Below are 25,216 nucleotides of genomic sequence, written 5' to 3'. Positions count from 1 at the left end.
TGACATCATCACTGGAATTAAAGGCTTGGAGGTCACCTGGTCTGTGACCTCCATCTCTCTGGTCAGACGAGCCCCAGGGCAAGTTGGTCTCAAGCAACCGATAGAAAGGCAAGAGAGGGTGATGGGAGCGCACCCTGGCCCCGTCCAGTCAGTCTCCCAATTACCCCGAGCTGGCTGGGCTGGAAGATGGGAGAGGAGACGCTCCCAGCGGAGCGCTTCCTCCCTCCGGGCGGCGGGTTGTGCTCCTTGCCGCCAGGCCGACAGCGCGTCCGCAGGCCGGTGGGAGCCTGTTCCCAGATGCCCAGATGCAGCCGGTACAGATCGCGCACACCCCAAGGCAGCGGCTCCTTGGGGCTGCCCCACCTGCACTGCGGGCTCTCGTCTGGGCTGCGAGTGACGAACGGAGACCCCGTATTGAAGCAACTTAAAAAACTAGCATCACAAATATTTCCCCTTTAAACGTGTGACGCCTGCTAACCAGCACGTCTCCCCTGACATGCGGCGTGTGACCGCGCAGACGGAGACCGTGCCCCGTGGAAGGGACCCATCTTCCTTTCAACACCTCGGGGGAGAAGGCAGACCTTATGAGCGGGTATTTGGGACTGGTTCCGTTTCATCATCGCCCTTTTACTGTTGTTTTCCTCTGGGTTCCACATCCTCACAAGAACTCATTTTCTTTCATGCCTTCGATGTGTCTAACGTCCTGTCTCTCTGCTGCCTACAGGGGTTCCCTTCGTCCTGGTGGTATTAATTTGCTACGGGCTGCTTGCTTGACTAAGACTGAGTTCCATGAGCTTTGGGGCCCCCGTTTTGATCAATGTCCTTATGTTCTTCGACAGGAGGCAGCCATCAGTTGCTGGGTGCAGTTCAGTGACGGCTCCGTCACTCCCTTGGACGTTTACGACGTGAAGGACTTCTCTCTGACGGCCACGTCCCTGGATGAGAAGGTGGTGTCCGTCCACCAAGACCCCAGATTCAGGTGGCCGGTAATCATTGCTGAGTCCGAAGGCCAGGGGGCTCTGGTCAAGGTCGAAATGGTCATCTGTGAATCGTGCCAGAAATCCAAGCGGAAGAGCGTGCTGGCCGTGGGGACGGCCAACATCAAGGTTAAGTTTGGCCAGGACGGTGCCAACCACAACAGCAGCGACAGCAGACACCCGGGGCGGGCAGGAGTGCACCTGGACAATGACGGCAGGGACAGAAGGCCCGCCAAACCCTTGCAAGAGTGGGGGGGTCGAGACGGACAGGACTACAGCAGCCCTTCCGTGGGCCGCATGGAAGGAAGGGGCTCCACCACGGAGAAGCCCACCTTCCGGAGGAGCGATGGCCGGGACAGCCTCTCGGAAGGCGACGGCCACCTGCAGACCACCCCCGTGGACCTCACCAGCTTCCCGGCCCAGGTTGACCTGCCCAGAAGCCACGGGGAGATGGACGAGAGTGACCCCGCCCAGGCGTCCAAGGGGCTGAGCGACCTGGAAATCGGCATGTATGCTCTGCTGGGCGTCTTCGGCCTGGCCATCCTGGTCTTCCTCATAAACTGCGCCACCTTCGCCCTGAAGTACAGGCACAAGCAGGTCCCCTTCGAGGAGCCGGAAGGGCTGAGCCACTCCCATGACTGGGTGGGGCTGAGCCACCGGACAGAGCTGCTGGAGAGTCACGTCACCTTCGCCTCCTCCCAGGAGGAGCAGATCACCGCCATCGACAGGGGCGTGGATTTCGAAGAGAGTAAGTTCCTCCTCGGCGCAGACGCCCCAACGGGCATCAACGGACAGCTGCTCAGACCCTCAGGGCCCATGGCCGCCGACGGCACGGATCAGCGCAGCGAGCCCCCCGCATCCCCTACCTCAAAGCGGAAAAGGGTGAAATTTACCACCTTCACCGCCATCGCCCCGGACGCCGGGGGCCCCGCCGTGAGCTCCGTGGCGACGCGCAGGGGGGACGCGGCGAACTGGCTCGGCCAGGACCCGGCCCCTGGGGAGCACGCCGGGTCACACGACTACACGGACAGCTTCCAGGGGGATGCGTAAGCCGGACGTTGGCTGACGTTGGTTCTCACTCACCTTTCGGCCTTTAATTTGGGGACATGTGGCTTACGGGGCCCCCAGCAGAGAAATAAGGCGGCAGGACAAGGTCAGGAGGACACCACCCACGGGGCCCCGGAAAGCGACCCTGGCTCCCCGGGGAGGCCCCGAGGCGGATTCGATGTACACGTTCCGCGGCACGACATCTTGGCCGACACCGAGAGGCCTCTCCCGCGTGCGAAGGTTTTCTTTAAACCTGGAAGACAAACAAGTTGTGAATCACTGAGCTTCTGGGAGCGTCCGGGAGAGGCCAGTCCTCCTCTCTCCATCTCTCTCTCTTTAATAAAAGCAGTTTGGGTATCGCGACACCCACAAGGCTGCCATATGCACTGTTGCAGATGACGGGGGGCAAAGCGAGACTCAGGCCGGGCTGAAGGGGACGGAGGGGAGGACGGTGTCACTGGGACCGGGGCAGCGCCGCCCGCCGGGCGCGCGGGCAGGGCGGAGTCTGGGGCTGCAGGCGGCACTCGGGAGCCGTGCTTTGCAGTCATTCTCTCCCAAAGGCGGGGTTATTGACAGACCAAGGCGACTGCTGACAAGGACTGAAAGGGAGCAAGCCAGCAAGCAGGCCACCGACCTCTCCGTAACCAGCTGCCAGGAACACAGACTCACATAGGGAAACCCTCTGAGCAGTTCCGAGCATCCCTTGATTTGTAAACTAACGCATCCTGAGTGCAGAGCTTCATTCGGGTTCAAAGAACATTCTTCTTTTTTTTTAGCCAGTTGTCTATTCTCATTTGTACTCCTCCCCGACATCGCCCCCTTTCTGAAAGTCGTTGGTCACTTGTGGGCACTGGGTGGGGGGGCAGTGTAAGCCCCCACCGAGTGGCCCAGGTGACACTCGACACTGAAACCCCGTTGGGCGAACTTCGCACGTGTCCTTCTTCGAAGAGGCTGGTCTTTGCGGGTGAGCGCCGCGCGCAGGGAATCCAGCCCCTCCCTCCCCTTGCTGTTCTAGAAAGAAGAGGGGGCTGTCCTGTGATGGGTCTGTCGACAGTCCCGTCCGATCTGCTGCCCAAGGCTGCTGAGATGAATCCGGGTGTCCACGCGGAGGGCGCAGGGTGGGGCTCGGGACTCGGGATGTGTTACGAGGTGGGTCGGGCAGGACACCTGTCCCCAGTAGCAGCCGGGCAGAACGTAAGGCTGCTTCTCCTCCGTGGAGAGCAAGAGGGACCCGGGTACCAGCGCGCAGGGCAGAGGGCTGGACGAGGCCGGCGTTTGGTCCTAAGGTCAGTCCTCAAGGGGTTAACGCCGCCTGAGATCCGGAGGACCCTCCAGACCCTTGAATAGCTCCCGAACCCCTCAGGTGCCGCGCCTGTAAAAGGAAGTGCAGAGAGGCTAGCTGGTTCTTACGCCCTTGTCATGCTCACGCCGAGGCAGAGATGATGGTGGAAAGCTGGCCAAGCAGGCGCGGTCCTGAGCATCACAGTGGAGGAAGGAGCTGCCCGGAGAGGCCCTGCTGTGGCATCAGAGTGTGTGTGTGTGTGTGTGTGTGTCCTTTGCATCATTTTCTCTCTCTCTCTGCTCTTTAGATCCTTCATCTTCCAATTCCTCTTGCTCTGTGTGTCTCTCTGAACCTCTCCCGCTGCCCCCGTCTCTGTCTCTCTCTGTACACACATGTAACTGAATTCTCCTTAGATGGTGCATGTAAACCCCAGCATTTACCTCCTCAACCTTCGCGCTCTCCCCAGAACGAAGGTGCTGTCCGCTGGCTCTAAGACTGGGACTCCAACCGCCATAAGCCACCTGCTCCTGTCCCCACGCTGACTTTTGTGGTCTGGTGGGGCGATGAGCCTGTCACCCCTTTCCAGGGCTAATCCTTTGCTTTCAGTCGCCTCCTCCCGTCTCTTTCATCCTTCCCCGCGTGATGTTCCGTTGAACAGCGCCTCCGCGGCCCCCTCTCGAGTCCGTCCACGTGCAGAATGTACTGTAGATTGTAAGAATGTAATACTTATATTTATAAACTTACCGACTGTAAATATAAAGTTTGCATTCCGCGGCTTCCTGGCTGTCCTTCGTCTCTCTGCGCCCTGACCCCCTCGGAAAGGCTCGTGTCAGTTGCAAATGGCTCCCCAAAGCTGCGGGCTTTGGGTAAATGAAAATGCAGATTTAAGGATCCCAGCACAATCCAATTACACTCCTACATCGTGTAATGGCGCTCTCCGCGTGGAGGCGAGGTTGACACATGATGACAAAGTACGCTGTGTACTAAGTATCTCTCCTTCAGGACCTGAAAGGACTTGCAAATAAATCGCACGTGCAATTCTCTGCTAAAAGCCTGCTGACTGATGGCGGTTAAGTGAGAACCAGGGCAGGCAAGCATCGATTCCAGCCTCCCTTTGGGCTGGAGCGACGGAAAGGGCTCTGTGCTTTCTTTGCAGCTCACACACACATTCACAGATTCAATTCCTGAGGCATGGATGTGCCCATGGTGACTCTGGGCTGGGTTTTAAAAAAAAATTAAAAGGCTGGTTTTTAGATGCCTCTGATGATCAAACGCAGTCCCGAGATGATTCCACCGAAAAAGAAGTTGCATGAAATCCTTGTATTTTTGCAAACAGTATCCAGTGATGGACGATTCACGGATTCAGCTGGCATTCACTGAGCACCTACTATGTGCTAAGAACCATTGCAGACGCTGGAGATGAGCGCTAAACGTGGCAGCCCCATGCCTGCTCTCGGAGACCTCACCTCTAGCAGGGGGGTGGCGGGGTGAACAGCAGACAAAATGATGTTCCGGTGGTCATAAGCCATGTGAAGGGTAATAGAACAGGTTACAGATTAGAAAAAGATGGAGGCAGCGTGGAACACTTCGGCCGTTCCACCTAAAAAAATCAGGACTTCTATCTTCTCTCGAAATTTCAGACACTCTCCCCAAATGGGGCTTGCGATCCAACTGGGCCCTAAGGGGACTTGCTGCTGCCACCTCCAGGTGGGGATGTGAGTCCCCGCCATGTCCCTGCAGGCACCTGCACGCCGAGTGTCTCCCAGACCCAGAGTGCAAATTTCACTTGCCATCTGTCTTACCATTTTTAAAAAAGTTTTATTGAAGTGTAGTTGATTTACAACGCTGTGTTAGTTCCTGGTGTACAGCACAGTGATTCAGTTATATATATATATATTCCTTGTCAGGTTCTTTTCCATTATGGGTTATTACAAGGTGTTGAATATAGCTCCCCGTGCTCTACGGTAGGTCCCTATTGTTTATCTATTTTATGTACAGTAGTGTGTCTGTTAATCCCGAACTCCCAATTTATCCCTCCCCACCCCCAGCTTTTCTTATAATAGGGAAATACTTCTCCCCGGCCATGTCTCTACCCAGAGATGCAGAAAGCAAAGACAGGTGGAGGCCGCTGTGTGTTCTCCAGACACCATCAGGGAACGCATACCGTTATGGAAAAGACGGAGCAGCCCTCTGCGTCTCCTGGGAAGTGCAGGGCGAGGCGTCTAAGGGCCGCAGCGTCAGACGCCCTCATCCCACGGCCGTCACGGGGCCTGTGCGCCCAGAACTCGGGAAAGGAGTGGCAGGAGCGTCTTAGCAATCTGACTTCTTCACGAGGCATCTCCTTGAATGTGAATCAGATCAGTGCTGTTGCCAGGGTTCTCCTGGCCTGGCCCGCCTCCTCGTTTCCACCACTTCATGGCCCCGGAGGCACTGAGTCCGCATCCTTGGCCAAGACAAGAGCTCCCAAGCCAATGGGCACCGGGATCGCCAGCGCCCCCAGCGGAGGCCGCGGCTTCCGGCGGCGTCTCAGGGCCCCAGCCGTGAGCTCCCCGCCATCCCTCACCCGCTGCCTTCCTTCCCTCGCCGCCTTATCAAAGCCACACTCTGGGTGGCCTGAGCCACAGAAATCTGCTGTCCCACAGTCTTCAGGCGGGAGTGCGAGGTGCGGTGCCAGCAGTGCTGGTTCCTTCCAGCCCCTCTCCAGCTCCCGGTGGTGCTCCCGGTCCTACTGCTTCACCCCATCTCTGCCTCCACGTTCATTCCCCGGGATGTCTGCATGTGTGTCCCCTTTTTCATAGGAGCACCAGGCAAGTTGGATTAGGGTCCACCCTGCTCCAGTAGGACCTCGTCTTCACTAATCACGTCTGCAAAGACCCTCCTTCCAAACGAGGTCACGTCTGGCACTCAGGGCAGGTGGTGGGGGTTAGGACTTCAATGCATGAATTTGGGGGGAGCAGTTAAAGCCATAACACCGGCCTCTGGCCAGAGATCTTGGGCAGCTGAACTTGGGAGCAGACCGAGGGCAGCTGAATGCTCCGTGGACCAACCCAGGCTGGGCTTCCAGGAACACCTGGAAAAGCCTGGACTTACCCTCCCCCGTTTCACACCCACTTTGCAAATGAGGCTGCTCTCGGACACCTGGGAGTGCAAGACAAACATTTATCTGTTTCCCTCTGGGGAATTTCACCACCATGAATGAATTACCCGGTGTCACTTCCCAAGATGCAGTCACTTGCTCCCGGCCGGGGGACCCCCACTTTGGTTCTGGCAGGGATGAAGGTGAACCAGGTTGGCTGCTCCCCCCGTCCAGTGGCCACTGACACCTGGAGGAGCACCGGGGGTGACTGAGGGGTGATGGACAGGAACGTAGAGGTCAAAGGATGAAGGATGCTGTGGCCAGGGGTCCAGGTGTACATTTGACTACGATCAGTGGACCCCTGCCTGGTCCAAAAGGCCTCCCCCTCAAGGTCTCTGCCACACACGGCCCGTACGTCTGGCCCCAGCTGATGCGTATATGGGGGGAAATGCCAGCTTGTGTACCCAAAAGTTGCAGGTAGGAGAATTAAGAGCGCCAAGGCCACCTGTCTTTTGGCAGGTGTACTCGTCTCCTGGGGAGGTTGTCCAAAGCGTCACAGGCTGGGGGACCAGCAGCACGGGAGCTGATTCTCTCGGCGCCCTGGAGGCCAGAAGCCCAGACTCCAGGCGTTAGCAGAGCTGTTTCCTCCCTCGGCCGGGAAGGAGCATCCGTTCCGGGCTTTTTCCCTGGCCTCTGCTGGTTGCCAGCAGTCCCGGACATTTCTTGGCCCTTCACTCTGATCTCTGCCTCTCCCTGTGCATCTCTGTGCCCCTGTTTTCCTGTTTTTATAAGGACACCAGTCATTGGATTAGGGCCCACCCTACTCCAGCGTGGCCTCATCTCAAGCCAATGACGTCCGCAGAGACCCCTTTTCCAAAGAAGGTCACTATCACCGTCAGGGTTAGGTCTGCAATGTGGGGGACACGGGTCTGCCCACTGCAGCAAGAAAGTAGTCGCCTTGGAGGGAGGAATCCCTGTCTCGGTGTGTTTGCTTTGGAGAAAATCTTTTTCCTTGCAAGTGATTTTTAGAGGCATTTGTTTAACTGGACTTCCGGGAAAACCATCAAGAGGTGGACAGAATGTAGCACATCACAGGCCTGACCGGTGGGGGGGCATCGGGCTTCGGAGCGGTTGGACCCAGTTCTGTCTCTTCCCCCTCCTTCTCTGGCTCAGCGTTTGCCTGTTTGACTTTAGGCTCAGGCAAAGCTCTTGCATATGGTGGCTCCTAGAAGCTCTGGCCTTGCAGTTTCACAGCAGAGAATCTCAGAGTAAAGACGGTGTCCTGACACTTTCAGAGCAAGTCCCTCCGTGGACCCCCTCTTGGCCAGCTTACGTCACAAGCCGAACATAAGCCGTCTGTCACCTGCAGGATATGACGGCGCAGGGCTTGACCTCAGGCGCCTCCCTCCACCCCCAGGGCCTAGAGAGAGGGCAGTGCACACTTGAACCCCGGGGACGCAGAAGGAGAAGGGACGGACTTCAGAGGGAACATCAGCACACTTTGGCCATAAGAATGGATGTCGGTCCTGCAGGGAAATCCATCCCACGGCTCCCTCACGTTGCCTCCCCCTGACTTCCCCACCTCCCCCGGTCCCAATTCCACTCCCGTGAGCTGTGCTTTCTGGACATTGGAGAAGACTCTGGAGCCGCACATACGGGGCCCCAGAACATGGAGGGCCGTGCTGCGGAGGGGAGGCCAGGCCACCCGGGTGGGTCCGCCATCACTCGCTGGCTGGGGCCAACACTCCCTCTTTCCAGAACAGACTTTGAATCTCCCTCAGCTGTTTTCCCCTGATGTTTAGTCGGGTCGGATCGGCCATTTATGCTAAAGGACTCGAAGCACTATGGCCCACGTTTGCTTTATGACTTTAGAAGCCTCCGTCTCGCTCCCTTCTGTTCCGCCTGCCTCCAGAGCATGTTCATGGCTCTTAGAAGAATCCACTAAGCAGACGGTCAATGTTTGCTAAATGAAAATTAACAGGGTGACCTTTTAAAAGCATAATTCAAATCATGTCAACTCCCGGCTTAAAACCCGCTCAGAGGTGCCCGTAAATCCTAGGGTGAGACCTGGACCCCGTCCCATGGCCCAGGGTCCGGAGTGACGCCACCGCCGCCCGTCACCCCGCCCACCTCATTTCCACCACTGCCCCTCGTGCTCCCTGGACCCCAGCCTCACTGGTTTCCTTCTCTCTGTTCTTCTAACCAGACAAGCTCATCCCCACCTCCGAGCTTTCGCCCTTGTGGCCTCTCCTTTCTGGGACTCTGTTCCTCCGTATGGTCACGGGTTTGACTTCTCCTCATCACTCAGGTCTCAGCTCATCCGTCTCCTCCTCAGGGAGGCTGTCTCTGGCCGCTGCCGGGTAGCCACACAGCCCCTCTTATTCCAGTCCCTCCCACTCCTATCACCCCGTCGTGTGTTCTTCGTGGCTCCTAGAGAGCTCTGGAGTCGTCCTTTCTAAGGAGTTGCTTTCTTGTTTCTTGTGAGCCTTCCCTAGTGGAATATGAGTTCCAGAAGAGTAAGGACCCAGCCTGACCTCTCCTCTGCTGTCTGCCCCTTGACTAGGACCATGCCTAGCAAGGGTCAGAGATCAATAAACTTTTCTTTGGATGGATGGATGGTTGAGTGGCTGGATGTTTGGATGAATGGACAGATGAATATATGGATGATTAGATGCTTGGATGGATGGATGAACTTTTTTTGGATGGATGGATGGTTGAGTGGCTGGAGGTTTGGATGGATAGACAGATGGATATATGAATGATTAGATGATTGAAAACATGGACAAATGTTTGGATGGGTGCATGGATGTTTGGATGGGTGGATGGATGGGCAGACAGACAGACAATGACTGGTCTACACAGCATGAGTGATGAAGGCATAGTCTGATAAACTAAGCTGGCACCTAGGAAGACCCAGGAAACTGGACCGTTGACAGAGGGGGCTTTTTTAACCTAACCTAGCCACGCTGCCTCATGGACGTGCCCCGAGCCTCTTCCCCGAGGCCAGTAGACAAGCCTCCAGATTTGGTCACTTCAGGGGCAACAAAAATAGCTAGCTGCAACTCCTGCCCTTAGGAGGGACGTGGAAGACAAAAGCTCGTCTCGTCTCTTTCTGTGGAGACCTTGCTGGCCCAGCCCTGCGCGGGCGAAGGGTGGCAGGAGTTAAATACCCACCTCTTCCCAGGTTGACCTCGTTGTGTGGAGGTCTCCACTTCAGCGGGAGTCCTGCAGGCTGTGCTCCACACAGTCGGTATCCCCGGATCTCCCCGCCTTCTCTGTGTCCCCAGGAAAGAGGGGGGCGCCCTTCCCCTCTCCTACAGCCCCAAATACACAGGGTGCGTTTGCACACGCAGGATTTACGGCCGACACAGATGTGCTCAGGACATCCCCCAGGTTGCCTTGCAGCTCTGTTGGGGCCACGTGACTATTCTGGCCACGACCATGAACATAATGACAGGTGACACCCCTGATGGGGGCGGTCAAGGGCACGTTCCCCGCCCACCCTCTTATCTGCCTCGGGGACAGGGAAGCCACACCACAGGCTGGAGGGAGCCTGGGTCCCCGAGTCGCCGCGGAAGGCTCGTGGCCCTGGAGAGGAGCGGCCCCTCGCGGACCCTTCTGGACGAGACGCAGGCCTTCGCTCTGTCTGACCACCTGCTGCCTCGGTCTGTTTGTCACCAAGCGTCACCCCCTCCCCGCGGATTAACACGGCGGTCGTTCAGCAGAGGCTGCTTGGCTCCTTGGGTGGCAGATGCCTGAGGGCAGTTTCCCGTGAAGTGGGAGCTGGGGGGGCGTGGGGGGCCGGGCCCATGCCGAACTGGTTCTTCTTTCCCTTTGAGGATCCGCATGACTCGGCTGCCAATGTAGGTTTGTGCCAGGAGGAGCCAAACAAACGCGCCATCCGGAGAGCGACGCGGTCTCTCGAGGCCTAATTGTGACTCATTACCAGCTTGAGGAAAATGACTGAGGACCTTGCCCGGGCCTCGGAGCTGGTGAGAGCCAATTAGCCGGCCAGGACCTGACTCGGCTTCACTCTGTGACAGGGCCGCCCAAGAGGTGCCCTGGGCCCCCAAGGCTGTGCGCTGGCGGGGCCCCCCCGGCTCCGCTGCCGGCCCTTCCCCCAGCCCGCCCTGCTGTGCCCCCCGCTCCCGTCCCAGCCTCCTAGCCCTGCCAGGAGACGGCAGGACGGAGCCCCGTGCCAAATCCCACTCCTGTGAGCGGCAGGTGCCGGCCCTCCCGGCTCCGACCTCAGGGCGGCCCCAGCTGCTCGGAGGACAGAGGGCGACAAGGACCGGCCAGTGTCAGCCACGGGCCCCTGTTACTCATTCAGCCTCAGAGCCTCTCCACAAGGAGGAAGGTTAGGTGCTACGCCCTGTAGGAGATGAACTAGCAGATCAGCCCGCCCGCTGCCGGCCCGGCTCCCCGCACCCCCGCCAGACACGGGAGCATCGGGGGTCCAAATTCGGGACGTTCGGAGTGAGATGAGCAGGATGATGAGACCCCCCTCACTGCCCCCTGTGGCCAGACGGGTTACTCACGGCACACGTGGATGGCGCGGCGTGGGCCACACCGGTGGGCCCCGTTGGCAGTTCCTGAAACGCCCTTGGCGACCTTTGACCAAGTGTGGCCCAAAAGCCGCCCCCCACCCACCCCGAGAAGTCTCAGGTCACCTGGTCTCGGGCAGGGCTTGGGCGTCTGTGTCTTTGCAAAGCTCCCCCTGCTGACGCTGAGGGACAGCCAGGTTTGGGAGCCGGCCTTCCCAACGCTGAGCTTTTACGTTCTAATTCTTAACCTTTGGTCTCGGCCCTTTTATCTTCCTGCCAGAAATCCCAGCATCGGTCCCTTCCTCGGCCATTAATAAGCATTTATGACTCTCTGTCGTCCTTCCCCCCTCCCGATCAATAGCTTCCCTCTTAGCATTTGGCGTTCACCTGCGAGCGCTGGATGGCTTCCCAAGGTCAGGAACGAGCCAAGGATGCCGTCCTGGAGCAACAGCGCCAGCCTGCGGGGTTGGATTCCAGATGCTCTGCGCTACCGAGCCATTCAGCAGGGGTCTTGGCTAACGCGGCCCTTGGCTCTGTGTGCCTGCCCGGCAGAGGGGGGCCCAGGGAAGCACTTAGGGGAATGCTACTGCCGGATGCTGGGGAGGGGTGGCGAGTAGAGAGGCAGGGTGCAAAGGGTGCCTGCTGGCCCCGGACACCGATGCCTGCGATGATGGGTAAGCCTCTAGGACCAGGTGGCAGGGAGCCCTGTTCTTGCATGGAGGCTACATGGCATCATTTATGTACCTCACCAAGAGCTCCCCACCAAAAGGAAGCCCTTCAAAGACCACCAGGGGACTTGCCCTGCAGCTGGAGCTGCACACTGGACAAGGACAGGTGGAAGCATACGGGTATTTCTCGCAGAGCTCTCGGGAGGGACAGAACACTGGATACACTCTCAGTGCCCATCGGCAGGGAGCTGGCTACAGACTCCGTGGGGCCCTTCGGGCTCCCTGGGTTATGATCAGGGTCTATGGGCTTATGCAGAGGCAGGACGTGTTCCCGGAGAAAGCATGCAGGTGGCCAGCAGACACGTGACGACGTGTGTAACCACCCGGGAAACACAAGTCAAAGCCACAGTGAGGTACCACCTCGCACCACCAGAGTCACTGCTGTAAACGGCAAGCGATAACAAGCGTGGGAGAGGGGGTGGAGAAAAGGGAGCCCTCGTTCACCGCGGGTGGGGACGTGCGCTGGTGCAGCCCCTGCGGAAAGTGGTGCGGAGGTGCCTTCAAAAATTAAAAACACAACTGCCGCGTGATCCAGCAGTTTCACTCCTGCATATTTACCCCAAGAAAATGAAAGGACCAATTCAGAAAGATACCTGCACCCCTGTGTTCACAGCAGCACTGCCTACAATTGCCAAAACACAGAAGCAACCTAAGTCGGCATCGACGGATAACTAGATGAAGATGTCGTCTGTGTGTATATATATACATACACACACACACACACACACACACACACACACACACACTGGAATATTACTCAGCCATAAGAAAGGATGAAATCTTGCCATCTGTGCCAACATGGATGACCCTAGTGAGATAAGTCAGAGAAAGACAAATACCACAGCCTCACTTACAGGTGGAATCTAAAAAACCAACCAACCAAACACACGAAACACAACGAAACCCAGATGTACAGATGCAGAGAACCAGCGGGTAGGTTCCCGGGGGGGGGGCAAAACAGGTGAGGAGGATTGAGAGGGACGAACGTCCAGTTAAATATTACGTAAGTCGTGGGGATGCAACACACAGTGTAGGGAACACGGCCAATCATGTTGGAGTAACTTCGCGTGGGGACAGACGGTCACCGGACTTACTGTGGGGTCACTTCATAATTATTCAAATGTCAAAGCATTCTGCAGTACACCTGAAGCTATATTTCAATTAAAAAATAAAGACAATAATACATTGTTTTAAACTGGAAACTGGTAACTATGTTTGATCTGGAAAGAATCAGAGGATGGAACAAAGGTGGGGTGGGACGGACCCTGGTTTTGTCTGTCTGACTTGTCACTCGCGCTCATGCTGGAGAAGCCGTGTGAAGCCGTGGCCTGCGCTCCAGTTCTCAGCCCCGTGGTCCTCGCCCAAGGTCACACAGCGCACACGTAGCAGCCCCCGGAAGACGAAGTCAGACAGGTGCTTTCAGAGCCTGTGTTCTCTTTTTTTAATTTATTTTTTTCCTTTTCAGTCTTATTAGGTGGAATTTTACTATAGTTATACTGCACATAGACAATACATTGCCTGTAAATACATATGTACAAAGCACTGCACATTTTTTAGTTTACATACACGTACACATTGTTTCTAAGAACAGGTTGGAGCTTTAGGTTTTTAAACTTACATAGTTATCAAAGGAATAAAGCCAGCTACAAAATCAGGATCAACAGAACGCCATGATCCAGTCATAAAGGACCGTCATGTGTGCTCACGCATATTCGAGAAATCAGTCATCTAAGTTATAAATAATAAGTAGTTCATTTGTGTCCTTTTTTTAAAGATTCCACAGATAAGCAATACCATATGGCATTTTTCTTTCTCCTTCTAAGAGCCTGCATTCTTAACCCTTGTTCTACAGACACGTGTGGCGTGTAAGCACATATGTGCACGCACACACGCACACGCCCTCCAGGTGACAACCCGGCTGACAACTACTACAGAGAAGACTGGCTTTGACGTCTTTGTGTCCTACTGTTGTTTCCCAAGCGTTCCGCTGCCCCAGGGCGGCCTCCCCTCTCAGTGGTCCAGCTGAGCTCGCCTTCGCTGAAAACGGTGCACGCGCCCTGTGCTTTACAGCTGCGGGCGAAGTGTCCGGGGCGAAGAGCTCCCGCAGTGACTGCGGCTTCTCGGCCTCAGCTGGGCCGGCTGGTGATCACGCGCCGGCGAGGCCAAGGCTGAGCCCAGAGCTCGCTCGGCTTGGTCAGGCAGAAGCAGGCGGGCTTACGAGCCCCCTGGAGAACGCAAGAGGGTCTGCGGGCCCCTCCGGGGCAGGGCCTGCTGTTTCCCCTTGCTCTGCAGAGGAGGACTTCGAGGTCGAGGTCACTTGAGAGGAACGGGGTCGTGTTTCCAAATCTGCAGGTATTAGAGCGGGGTTGGCCGAGGACAAGGCAGCTGGGCAAAGCGTGAGCCATCCCGTGAGGAACGGCGGCCGGAGCTTGGGCGGGGACTTGACGTGCGCACCTCGCACGCGCTTCAGACTCTGCAGGAAACGCGAGGGGCGTCTCTTTGCTCGTGGATCCCGGCGGTCTGGGCAGGGTGGTATTCAATAAAGGCTCCTGCTCCCCCAAAGGACACGGTGACAGTGGCCTTCTGCCTGCCTAGCATTGCAGGAGCCTTGAGGAAAGCTCGCTGGGCCTCTTGCATCCCCGGCTATGCTGCTCTGAAACCGCCTCCCAAAACACCTTCCCTGGTCTCAGAATCAACTTCCGGCGAGCCGCGGCTCCCAAACCCCACATGCCGTTTGTGGTCAAAATTTTAGGCATTTTGCTTTGTACGCCGTCCGTCAACTGTGTAAAAAGGACACAGTCATACTGCGCAAAGAGCTGATGTGAGTACAGCACGGTGCCCTTGGACGGAGGAGTCTTAATTCTCCAAGGCTGGGGAGGCACGAGGGGCGGCAGGCTTAGCCAGGGAACACAGCTGCTGGATAATCGCTCAAAGCAGCCAACGCTTCCTCCAGTGTTTCCAAATGCACAGTATTTCTAGCCTGCTGCGCTGTCTATGTGATATAAGAACGTGGAAGAGGATGCACTGCTCCCCGGTACCTCGTTTGGAGAGGATGCCGAGGGAACGCAGCCACAGGGAGCGTCAAATCAACCTCGCCCACCAAAGAGACCACCGCACCCGTGGCCACACGGCAAGAGGCTCTCCCGATCTGCAGGCACAGTTGGGCCGTTTTATTGTTCGAGAGACCGTGGAACTCGGTCCTTAAAAAGCAAGAGCTGGCGGGGAGGGGAGGGCTCAGTGGCAGAGCACGAAGCCCTGGGTTCCATCCCCTGAACCCTCCACTAAAAAATAAAGAAATAAACTTTTTCAAAAAGCAAGAACTAGACCCAGACCCTCTGGGTCCCATTTCTGGTCCTTCTGCTTTTTACTTCTACGCACTTAAGTAATTTATTTATCGTCTCTCTGCTTCAGTCTTCTAACCTGTAAAATGAGAAAGACCGTGAACTACCTTAAAATAACAATTCCTGGCGCACAGCCGGAGTTTCATGAATTTTTTGAACATTATCTTTCTTATCTTCAACCCCAGGATTAAGGCTTTTCCCTCGAGGCAACAACAACACAAAAAATGGCATTTTCTTCTGAGAAGCTTACTGGAGATGGTCGGTCTTCTTGGTTGCAAGCAATAGAAATTGACCCATTATTGGAAAGCTGTCAGGACTCAGAGACTCGACGGGGATAAAAGTCCGGGGTGGGGTGGAGAACAAAGCGGGAAACAAAGGAAGTACAGACAGACAGATGCTGCATCCCGAGCTATTAAAAGGTAAAAAGGTACAGAAGCCATTGACGTCCCCACCATCAGTATGACTTTCGACAGCCTCCGCCGCCGTGCACCTCTTACTCAAGAATCAAGAATTCTTGGAGAAAGAATCCGGTTGACCAAGACCAGGCCACGTGCTGACCCCCAGCTGCCAGAGGCAGAATCTCACTCTTCCGTGAGGGCTGCCCTAAAGGGGTCACTGGCACTGGACAGTCAAAAAAACGACCAAGGTCCGCCCCCACGGGAGCCGCGAACTTCTGAGCAGTGTTCCCCCGGACGACACAGGGAGTCCCACCAGCAGATCCGGAGGAGCGAAACCCCAGGAACCTGTCTGCTGCCATCCGACGAAACCAGAAGCAAAAACCTGGGCTTGAAAAGGCTGCAATTCTCGCTCTCCTCTCCACCCTATTTCTTCCCAGTTTCCGGCTGCAAAGAATTACTGGAATTAAACGTAACGATTGAAGCTGCCTGTTGTGTCCTGGTATGCAATACATCACAGAGGCGCCTTCGAACTCCGCCGTGCATCTGAATCGCCCCTGGTGTGTGGTTCGCACAGCGGTTATTGTTGCAAGAAAAGAGAGAGAGGGACCCAGGAATGAGCTCTTGCCTTCATTCACTTCATTTATTTTGATACAATGTTCGGAGCTACTTCATTAAACGTGCTCAGAGTGTCCTGTCACTGCTGCCTCTGCCAGCCTGTTTCACGCAGATAATACTACACACGGAGGGTGAAAAAGGACTCCTTCGAAAAGAACAGGAATGATTTAGCGTGATTTATCGATGGGGGCGAGCACTTTTCTTTTCTCCCCTCAAAGGCTCCAAATAGCGTGAAACATTTCATTAGGGAACACACCAGTGATTTTGCCTCTAAACGCTGAGGCAATTAAACTGTTTTTCAAGAAGACAAGGCACCCTGTTTTGGCACTGTTTTGGGTGGGGGGGTGTTTTTGGTTTTGTCTCTTTGTTTTGGAAGGGACGGCTTCTCCAGACAAAGCCAGCCCTGACAGCAGGATGCTAACCAGGCAGCAGGATGTGGGCTCTCAGCTGGCATCCCTGAAAGCGACAGCAATCTTGCTGTTCAGTCTGAGGAAACAGCCGCAGGCGGAGTGGCTGTCTCATTCAGGGAGTGGGCGGGTTTTTTTACACTTAATGACTTTGTCACTTGTCGAGAGATGGGGGCGAACAAAACCTTAAGAAACTAGGTTGAGCTCAGGTGGATTTAAAGGCCCATTGCCCCAGTTTTCCGGTGGGAACCCTGAGACCCCCGGGTAAAACACGACCCCACTGAAGATGCTGAGTGGAAATGACAAGGTCACAGTCCCTCCCCCAGTTAGACACCCTGGCTCCAAACCACCCAGAGACGAATCCACAGAGAGAAGGAAGAGATGCAAACAAGAAACCAGTGTGTCTGTTTTTACCTCTGCAACGTCCAGGACGAGGGGAAAGTTCTGCAAGAGCGGAAAGGCTTGGACCTGCCATGGGGCGGGCGCTCGCGGGCGGCCCCGGGCTGGCCCAGGTGTGTGCGGCCAGGTCCCGTCTGGCTGGCCAGTGTCCGGGCTGGTTGCTGCACACTCGGAACACAGCCTCTGCGTCCAGCAAGAGAGGGTCCGCTAAGGGAGGGCGTGGTGGTCGTGTGTCGTCTGGACATTTCGGGGGTCACCCTTCCTCTGGGGACAGCATCACAAGTTTGCTTTGGGGGAGCCCTGTGTCCCCTGTCGGGTGCAGGCTGGCCGAGCCATCAACAGACACGCCCCGATGTCCTCCGCTCAGAGGATGTCGGCGGCCGTGCCCTCAGCTTCTGCCGCCCACGCCTGTACTGATGCTCGGTCCCTTCCTGTCCATTTTAAGTCTAGTTCTTCAGCCTACTTTCCTGTTTCGGAAGATACCCCATCACCTTCTAATCAAGGCCGTTCCTCTTGAAATTCGTCTAAATCAGTTTCTGTCACTGGCAACCAAAGACTGTTGACTGCACCCAGAAAGGCGAGTTCCCGAGTCTCCTAGAGATGATGTAAGCCGAGCCGTGAGGGCGTAACGAGAAGTGGGGGGCAGGGCACAGCCCAGCGGGAGAGCGTGTGCCTAGCGTGCCCGAGGTCCTGGGTTCCATCCCCGGGACCTCCCCTCAAAATAAAATAAAATAAATAAACCTGATTGTCTCCCCCTCAAAGGAAAACAGCGACGACAACAAAACGTCCACGAGGTTGTAACACAAAGCCACACGCCACGGACGGAGGAGCCGTCGGCAGGAATGCTCCCCCGAAGCAAACCTTCCTGAAAATGTAGCTTGGAGACAAGTCATCGACGAGATTCACGTGCCTCTCTGTGTGTCCCCAGGGAGCGTCAACCAGGGAGGGAATTCTGTAACTGTGAGACTCTTAGGATGGCATAAAAAGTCTTCTGAAAATACGGTATTTACTCTGACCGGTGGCAGCCTCAGAGGAGTTGATCTTAGACCGAATTAGGTCTGGGAAGAGTCTAATGGATTTTTTTCCAGAGTGGCACAGGGAAACTACTGCTCGTCTATCAGTTATTTTCCAAAGGCGTGTGTGAATGTCCTCGGAGGCATTCTGTCCATCCACCTGTACTCTGCGTCCTGGTGACAACAGTCCGCTGATGACCGTAATGACAGGCGTGATTCTTAAATCTGCAGCGACTCTCCGGGTTGTAAACGACAGAGACCCCAGCTCTGACTGTGCTGAGCAGAACAGGGAATCCACAAGCACATGCAAACCAAAGTGGCACCAGGAGGCTCGGTGGATCGCGCTGCGGAATTGCTGACTGTGCAAAATGCCCTTTCGCTCCATTTCAGGGTAATGTACACGCGTATCTTTCCCAAGAAAGCCCCTTACCCGTCAGCTCTCTGTCTGGGGGGATCTGAAAGGACACACCCTCATGCTGGTGAATGACAACAAGGAGCCCTTAATGAGAGGGCAGGCCGGCTTGGGGCCATTCCTCCTGTCCCCTTGTCACGGAATGGCTCCACCACATTCAAAGAGCCACCAGTGTGCCCCAGCACCAGGCATCTGAGTGCGGCATCCTGCAGCAACGTGAACGTCCAGGGTGACAGAGTCGGAAGCTTCCCAGCCACCAGCGGCCGGGCCACTGCTTCATTCTAACCGCTCCGAGGACCACTCCTGCGTCCGAAGGGCCCCCTGCTGACTTACCGCAGGGACCTAAGTGTCAGGTGCACCAAAAGGCCACAGGGATCACGTGGCTGTCTGCAGCTGGCTCACCCCCCGTGTGCAGAGCATGCAGGGGAGTCGGGGGGCTGGGGACTGGGCATTAGGGGTGGGGACTCCTGGTCATTCGATAATTTGAGGCAGTGGTGGGTCCTGCCCAGAGCAACAGTGCCCCTCCCAGAGCATCTCGTTACTCATTCCGTCCAGCAGCCAGTCCCACACGTGCCCCCTCCCTCCTCCTGCTCCTGGCGGGAGCCCGCGGAGCGAGGCGGCCGCCTGGGGCGCTGCTCCGCTCCCGGCAGGGGGACTTCTGGGCGTCAGGGAGCAGGAGGAAGCCCGGGGTTTACAAGCAGAGGGGACTCGCTCTCCCGGACAGCACAGGTGCAGAGCGCTGCTGGCGTCAGCTTCCCGGAGGGGAAGCGTGTGGCCAATGTCACCCCCAGACACATCAGCCAGATCCGTGACCCCCGTGGGCCTGCGTCAGGCGGAGGGAAACCCAGACACTGCACTTTGCAGCCCAGACCACCCCGCCACCAGGGGCCCCAGTACATCTGTGGCTTCGGAGGTCAGGAAAGGGGGATTTACGCGGTTCCCCCGCCTCAACCCGGACCTTGCTTCAGACAGACCCTCAGAAATCACGGCTCTTACTATGATCACCAGGCCCCCATCCGTCCTACGAACTCGGATGCTCCCGCGGCCGGGCGAACAGTCATCAGAGCGGGGGGCCTGCAGCAAGCTGTGAAACCGGCACACGCCGCCCAGACCCATCCAGCCGCGGCCACGTGGACGTGAACCTGGTGTTGCCAGAGTTTCTGATTTGGGGGGCCGACAACAGGAAGGGAAAAAGAACCTAGAAAGAAGGATTTAATGGAAACCCCCCAGCATCTTATGAATGGCTCAGTTTTAAAAAACATTCTGAAAACCCCACCCAGTCGGCCTGTGGCCCAGATGAAACCTGTCACTCGCAATAATGACAGTAGCATTAATGCGGCACCGACTGCACGCCCAGCCCGGGGCTAAGAGCTTCAAACACCTCACGTCATTTACTTTTCTGGCAGCTCCACGGGGTGCTTATTCATTCATTCAGTCTTTTTTTAAAAATTGGATTCATATTCACAGTTTTATTTATTCTTAACCTTATTTTTCCAATTAAATATTGAGGCTTAAGCGAATAAGCTATTTGACTGAAGCACAGTTGATGGACAGTATTAAGTAAGTTACAGGTGTTCAACGTCCCCGCCCTCGAGCCCCCTCTGCCGGCCGGGATCCAGCTCCGTCAGGGTGACCCCTCTTAAAGGGGTGGGGGCGGGGGCGGACACGCAGCCAGGAGAGCAGCAAATGGACCAGGTCGTTTCAGTGGCAAGCGCCAAGAAGATGATAAAACTGGGTGATACGGCAGAGACGTCCTGGAGTAGACGGCTCTCTGGGGAAGGTGGACAATGAGGCCTCTGTGCAGGATGTGACTTTAGAGTCCCCCTTCTGAGCACGGGGTTGGGGGAGGAGCTGGTTATCACAGGAGAGGGGACCACCAGGGCCAAGGAGCAGCGAGCCTGGGGCCGGGGGAGGGCAGAGGGGCTTCAGGGGAGGGGGCAGGGAGGAGGTGCGGGAGAGGCTGCCGGGGCCGGGGGCAGGGATACGGCAGGAGCCTGGTGGCCGTGACAGGAGGTGGGAGTTTAGTCTCCGTGCAGTGAGGAGCTCTTGGTTGGGCCAGAAACTCGTTTGCAAGTTGGACAAGACGGCTCTGTGTGCGGCGTGGCCTGTGCAGGGGCACACCAGGGGAGACCAGCTGGGAGAAGGGGGCAGTCCCACTTCTGCCCCTTGCAGGTGAGGAATGCCAGCACTGCTTCTGGAGTGCTCTGCTGTCCATACAAGGCACAAAGAAGACCTGAGACCAACTTCTGGAGGAAAGCAAAACACCCACCCGTGCATCGGGAGCCATGGGACAAAAGGACCACCCAGCACCGGGGTGCTGCCAGCTGTGACCCACGGCGGCCAGCCGGGGAGCGGCGTGTGTGCAGGACCAGGTCCCCACTCAGTCACCCAGCTCCTGGAGTTCAATACGAGCCCTGTGTCTTCCCCTGACCTGCGCATCACAGACCGACACGCTTCAACCCCCCAGTTTGTCATGAACGGACTGAAAAGAAATGTCACATCTCTCAAAAACCAGAATGACCTTTGGGTGGATTTTCTGGCTGCTCATGGGAGAGAGGGGCTGTTTTTCACACGATCCACAGGGTTCCCTGGCAAAGCAGTTGTAGGCAGCTGTGCAGGGCTGGGGCCGCGGGCAGGCTCTGCGACTGACGGTACATCTTTCTTGGTGCAAAGCTGACAGCCCGATGGATGGTCAGATGGTGTGACGAGGTGGCTTCCTCACCCAGAAAAGTCCTCCAGCTCAAATTACTCTTCTCTCCATCCAGGCAGCTAGATGCCAGAAATCCCTGCATCTGACGTTGCTTTACGATGCTGTAGGTCCTAGGGGGATACAGATGTGTTCCCAGGGAAGAGTGATTTTAATCCATTATTTTCGACATGATTCAGTAAAATTGGCTGTTATTACTCAGCAAACCTCAGAGAGGTGGCTACAGGACTGGTTAAGTCTTCCCAGGGGGTGGGGAAACATGGCAGGAAGGGAATGCCTTTGCTGGGGTCCCTGGTTACAAATGAGCATAGAATTTTCTGGAAATAATGACAGGGCTTTGCTGAAAATCTAATGATTTAGCAGAACCCCAACGTAAAGTGGAGACAGTTCAAATTTAGCAGATTCATCAACACTTGTTCAGTATGAGAAAGAAGAGGGGAAAGTGTGTGAGCTGATTGTCCCACAGAGAGAGAGACAGAGGGACAGCGTTACGAGGGTCTCCAGCACTATGCCCTCGTAAAGGATCAACAAGAGTGATTTTGAAGAATTGGAAGCAGAGTTACCCATTTACCCACATTCCTAGAAGCACTATTCACAGCGGCCAAAAGATGGAAACACCCCAAGTGTCCATCAAGAAATGAATGAATAGCAAACGGGGTATGTACCCACAGTGGAACATTACTCAGCCATTAAAAGGAATGGAAATTTGATATTATTCTATGACATCCGTGGACCTCGAAAACACTGTGCTTGGTAGAATAAGCCAGATACAGAAGGACAAATATTGTATGATTACACTTAAACAAGGTCCCTGGAATAGGCAAATTCACAGAGACAGGAAGTAGGTCAGAAGTCACCGGGGGATGCAGGGAGGGAGGGATGGAGACACTGTCTAGTGGGGATGGAGTTTTTGTTGAGGATAATTTTGGGTGTAGACAGAGGTGACGGTTACACCATGTCATGAATGTATTTAATGCCATGGAGTTGTGCACTTACGAATGGTTACGTGATAAATGCTATGTATATTTTATCACTGATTTCTTTAAAAATTAAGAGTGAGATGAGATGAAATTTTTTTAAAAGAATGGATTTTGACACTTTTTTTTTTTTTTTTTTTTTTTTGGTCAGAGTCCTTTAGTGCAAGCAACAGAAACTAACTGGGGCTGCTCTCTTTTTCTTTCTTTTTCTTTTTCTTTTTCTTCTTTTTCTTTTGCTTTTGCTTTTGCTTTTGCTTTTGCTTTTGCTTTTGCTTTTGCTTTCTTTTTTTTGTAATGGAGAGGCAATCAGGTCCACAGACTGGATGGTCAAATATATTTCTCTGCACAGCCCACCACAGCTCCACAGTCCCTCATGCAGATCCTCGGTGCTCGGCTGGGCTTCAAAATTTAGAAATGTCCTGGTTCCACACGCACACACGCGCATGCACACACACACACACACACGTGCACACACACACACAGTCTGTCTTCATATCTATCTGCCTACCTATCTGTATATACATATATACTACACACTCTGTCTGATGTATAATACAGGTATGCAATATATAATATGAAACAATATATTATTATAATATAACATGAAACAATATGTTATGATAATATAGTATGAAACAATATATTATAATGTGAAGCAATAGTTATTATGTTAGAATATGAAGCAATATATTATTATAATATAATATAAAATAATGTATCATTTATAATATGTAAAATTTTACATGCAAATAATATTAATATGTATTGTATTTATAATATATGTTATATATTATAAACTTAATATCTGTATATTTGCTACATACATACTTTTTCTCTCTCCCCTAATATAACATATATAATATGCTCTCTCTCTAGAGTACACATTCTCTTTATCCCTTTGTCTATGGACATATCTATATACAGATAGAATTTGTACTGTGTGTGTGTGTATAGAGAGAGAGACAGAGAGAGAATGTGTATGTATAAATGCAGACAGACAGGCATGTGTACAGTCACACACCCAGTGCTGCCCACCAGCAGCATCTGCCAGTCACTGAACTAAACAGCACAAAACCGTGGACAGGAAAAAAGCCGGGCTGCTTTTTCGGAAGCAGGGTGAAAGGAGAATGCCCAGGGCTGCTCATGTCTTCGGTTCATCCGGTCCTAACTTTGCTGGTGCAGCAGGTGAATCCTGGTTTACTTAAGCTGTCCTCTTCGGTACGGTGTTAATTGAACTTCCACGTGCATTTAGCACCCCTGTCACTATTACGGAAGCGTTTACTGGGGGAGGGCATAGCTCAGGGCAGTGTGTGTGCTTAGCACCCAGAGGTCCTGGGTTCCATCCGCAGCAACTCCATTAAATAAAGAAACCTAACTCCCTACCCCCAAAAACACATTTTTTAAAAAACCCTCACAATCTGCCATTTTGCACATTTACTACTCTGCACCTTCGCCCAAATTTATCTCCACTTTATGCATTCTATAATTGACTTGAAAAGCTTCATAGTCGGTCATTTAAAATTGTACTTTTGGTTCAATTAACCAAGAGGTAACAGCTCACTGAAAATTTAAGTATGGTTTAAAGCTCAAAAAAAAAAAAAAGGGGTTTATCTCCTTGCTAGTCCCTCCCTGTTGGGTAGGACTGAGCTCACCTAAACCTGCTAGTGTCCGAAGCGGGGGTGTGAGGTCGAGGAGGACTGGATACAGGAGGAATGAGGGCACCTCAAAGAGGGAGACAGGCAGCCAGGAGGGCCCCCACCAATCAGCACGTGCTGGCTCCGAATCGCCCCTGGATCACCTACCTGTAAGTGCCTCCCCGCCGCGCAAACTGTCGCCGGGTATTTTTAGCAAGGCCAAAAGTTCCCTGAAGCACCGTAATTATCTCGGTTGGAGATGTCGGGACAGTTTACAGTTAAAGCAGGGGCCGGCCGGCCGCAAGCGGGATAATGAGGTGCACTCTGCCGTTTTCATAGCTTTGGAACAGACCGTTCCTGCAGCCGCTGCTGCAGGGGGACTGGGGACTCCACCGTCCTTCCGCCAGCCACGGGCACATCATTTCTCCTCCGCAGAGCCGGGTGAGCTGTTCTGACCTCCCAGCTCCCAGCAGGGGAGGGAAGACGACAAATCAGGACGCTGCGGAGCATCTCCCCTCATTAGACCCAGCGCTGATGAGACCCCGCGGGTCTTGCTGGTCCCAGAGTGCCACACGGGCAGGCTTCCGGAGAAATAAAAGACACCTGCGGTTACCCAAGGGGGTCTTCTTGGAATCTGGGGGCTGTCTGGAGAGAAATAAAACCTCCAAGGCATTTAGATTCCCCCAGGACAGGTGTCATCTGTCGGAATAAATGGGCTGAGAGAGAGAAGGTTGATTGTGACCATCAAGAGAGCGTGTCTGGGGGCCAGACCCCCCGGGTTTGAGGTCAGGCACCGCCAGTGACCAGCTGTGACTGTGGGCAGGTTTCTCCATCACCTCTCTGTACCTCTGTTAACATAAAGTGGAGATTTGCTGGAAGTCCTTGACCGGTCAGCTGAGGCCACCTGTTTTCCAGTGGCAACTGACCCCCAGATCTCAGAGACTTACAAGCAGTGGGGTTTTTCCAGGCCCTCCTTGTCCGTCCGTCCACCACGAGAGATGACTATCTGAGACGCTGCCGCCCTTGCGGCAGAAGAAACCGAAGGAGAGAGGGGAAAGCTTAGGTGAACGCCATCCGACCCAACCATGACGGTGGCAGGTGTTGCTGGGGGGGTCACCAAACCCCAGTTCCCCTGGGGACACAGCTAAGCGGAATTTCCCAGTGTGCCTTGCAGCTGAGTAAAGCAAGCGCCTGAGATTCGATCAATGGAACGTGGGTGGAAGGCACACGTGCCGAGTCAGGTCTGGACCAGAGAAACCCTTTAGATTTGATCTCTTTCCCCACCCACCAGCCGAGTGAAGGGGCCCCAGGGGAGGGCGGAGCCACAAGAGGGAAAGGACCTGGGTCCCTGAGTCTCCACGTGGAAGGACGGCGCCGCTCACATGCCCCCAGCTATTACGGGAGCAAGAAACGAACCGTGTCACCGCTGTCTGCCTCCGCTCACGGGCTGACTCACGCCACAGCCCTGACCCTGTGTTCCTGCCACTCAAATTCCGGGCGTCTTCAACCGGGTCATCGAGGAATCCCCTGGAGAGCCTTCGCTGAAGCGCTGCTCCTCTGAGCTGAGCCAGCTCACACCCCGCGTGTCCCTCGTTTATTATTGTCATTCACCTATTATCTTCCTTACACACGGCTTCCACCTGCTAATTCCAGCTTGTG

The 25,216-nt window shown here is 54.8% G+C and overlaps 2 protein-coding genes across 5 annotated transcripts in view; one reads left to right on the top strand and one right to left on the bottom strand.

The window, feature by feature from the left end:
• TMEM132D (transmembrane protein 132D) overlaps window positions 1-4,035 on the top strand; it is a 527,348-nt gene extending 523,313 nt beyond the window's left edge. For all 3 annotated transcript variants that reach the window (XM_072953620.1, XM_072953621.1, XM_072953622.1), the window contains exon 9: window positions 840-4,035. In XM_072953620.1, the coding sequence (XP_072809721.1) occupies window positions 840-2,027 (1,188 nt within the window). In that variant the 3' untranslated portion in view covers window positions 2,028-4,035. The remainder of the gene's footprint in view (window positions 1-839) is intronic.
• GLT1D1 (glycosyltransferase 1 domain containing 1) overlaps window positions 2,257-25,216 on the bottom strand; it is a 107,734-nt gene continuing 84,774 nt past the window's right edge. Inside the window, exon 12 of one of the 2 annotated variants that reach the window (XM_072953628.1) lies at window positions 2,257-2,277. In XM_072953628.1, coding sequence (XP_072809729.1) covers window positions 2,272-2,277 — 6 coding nt within the window. In that variant the 3' untranslated portion in view covers window positions 2,257-2,271. Of the gene's footprint in view, window positions 2,278-19,693; window positions 21,060-25,216 lie in introns of those variants that run through there. The other variant, XM_072953625.1, reaches the window with a different exon arrangement.

The sequence above is a fragment of the Vicugna pacos genome, chromosome 32 (genome assembly GCF_048564905.1).
Source record: "Vicugna pacos chromosome 32, VicPac4, whole genome shotgun sequence".
NCBI lineage: Eukaryota > Metazoa > Chordata > Mammalia > Artiodactyla > Camelidae > Vicugna > Vicugna pacos.
This window is presented reverse-complemented; position numbering and strand designations above follow the sequence as displayed.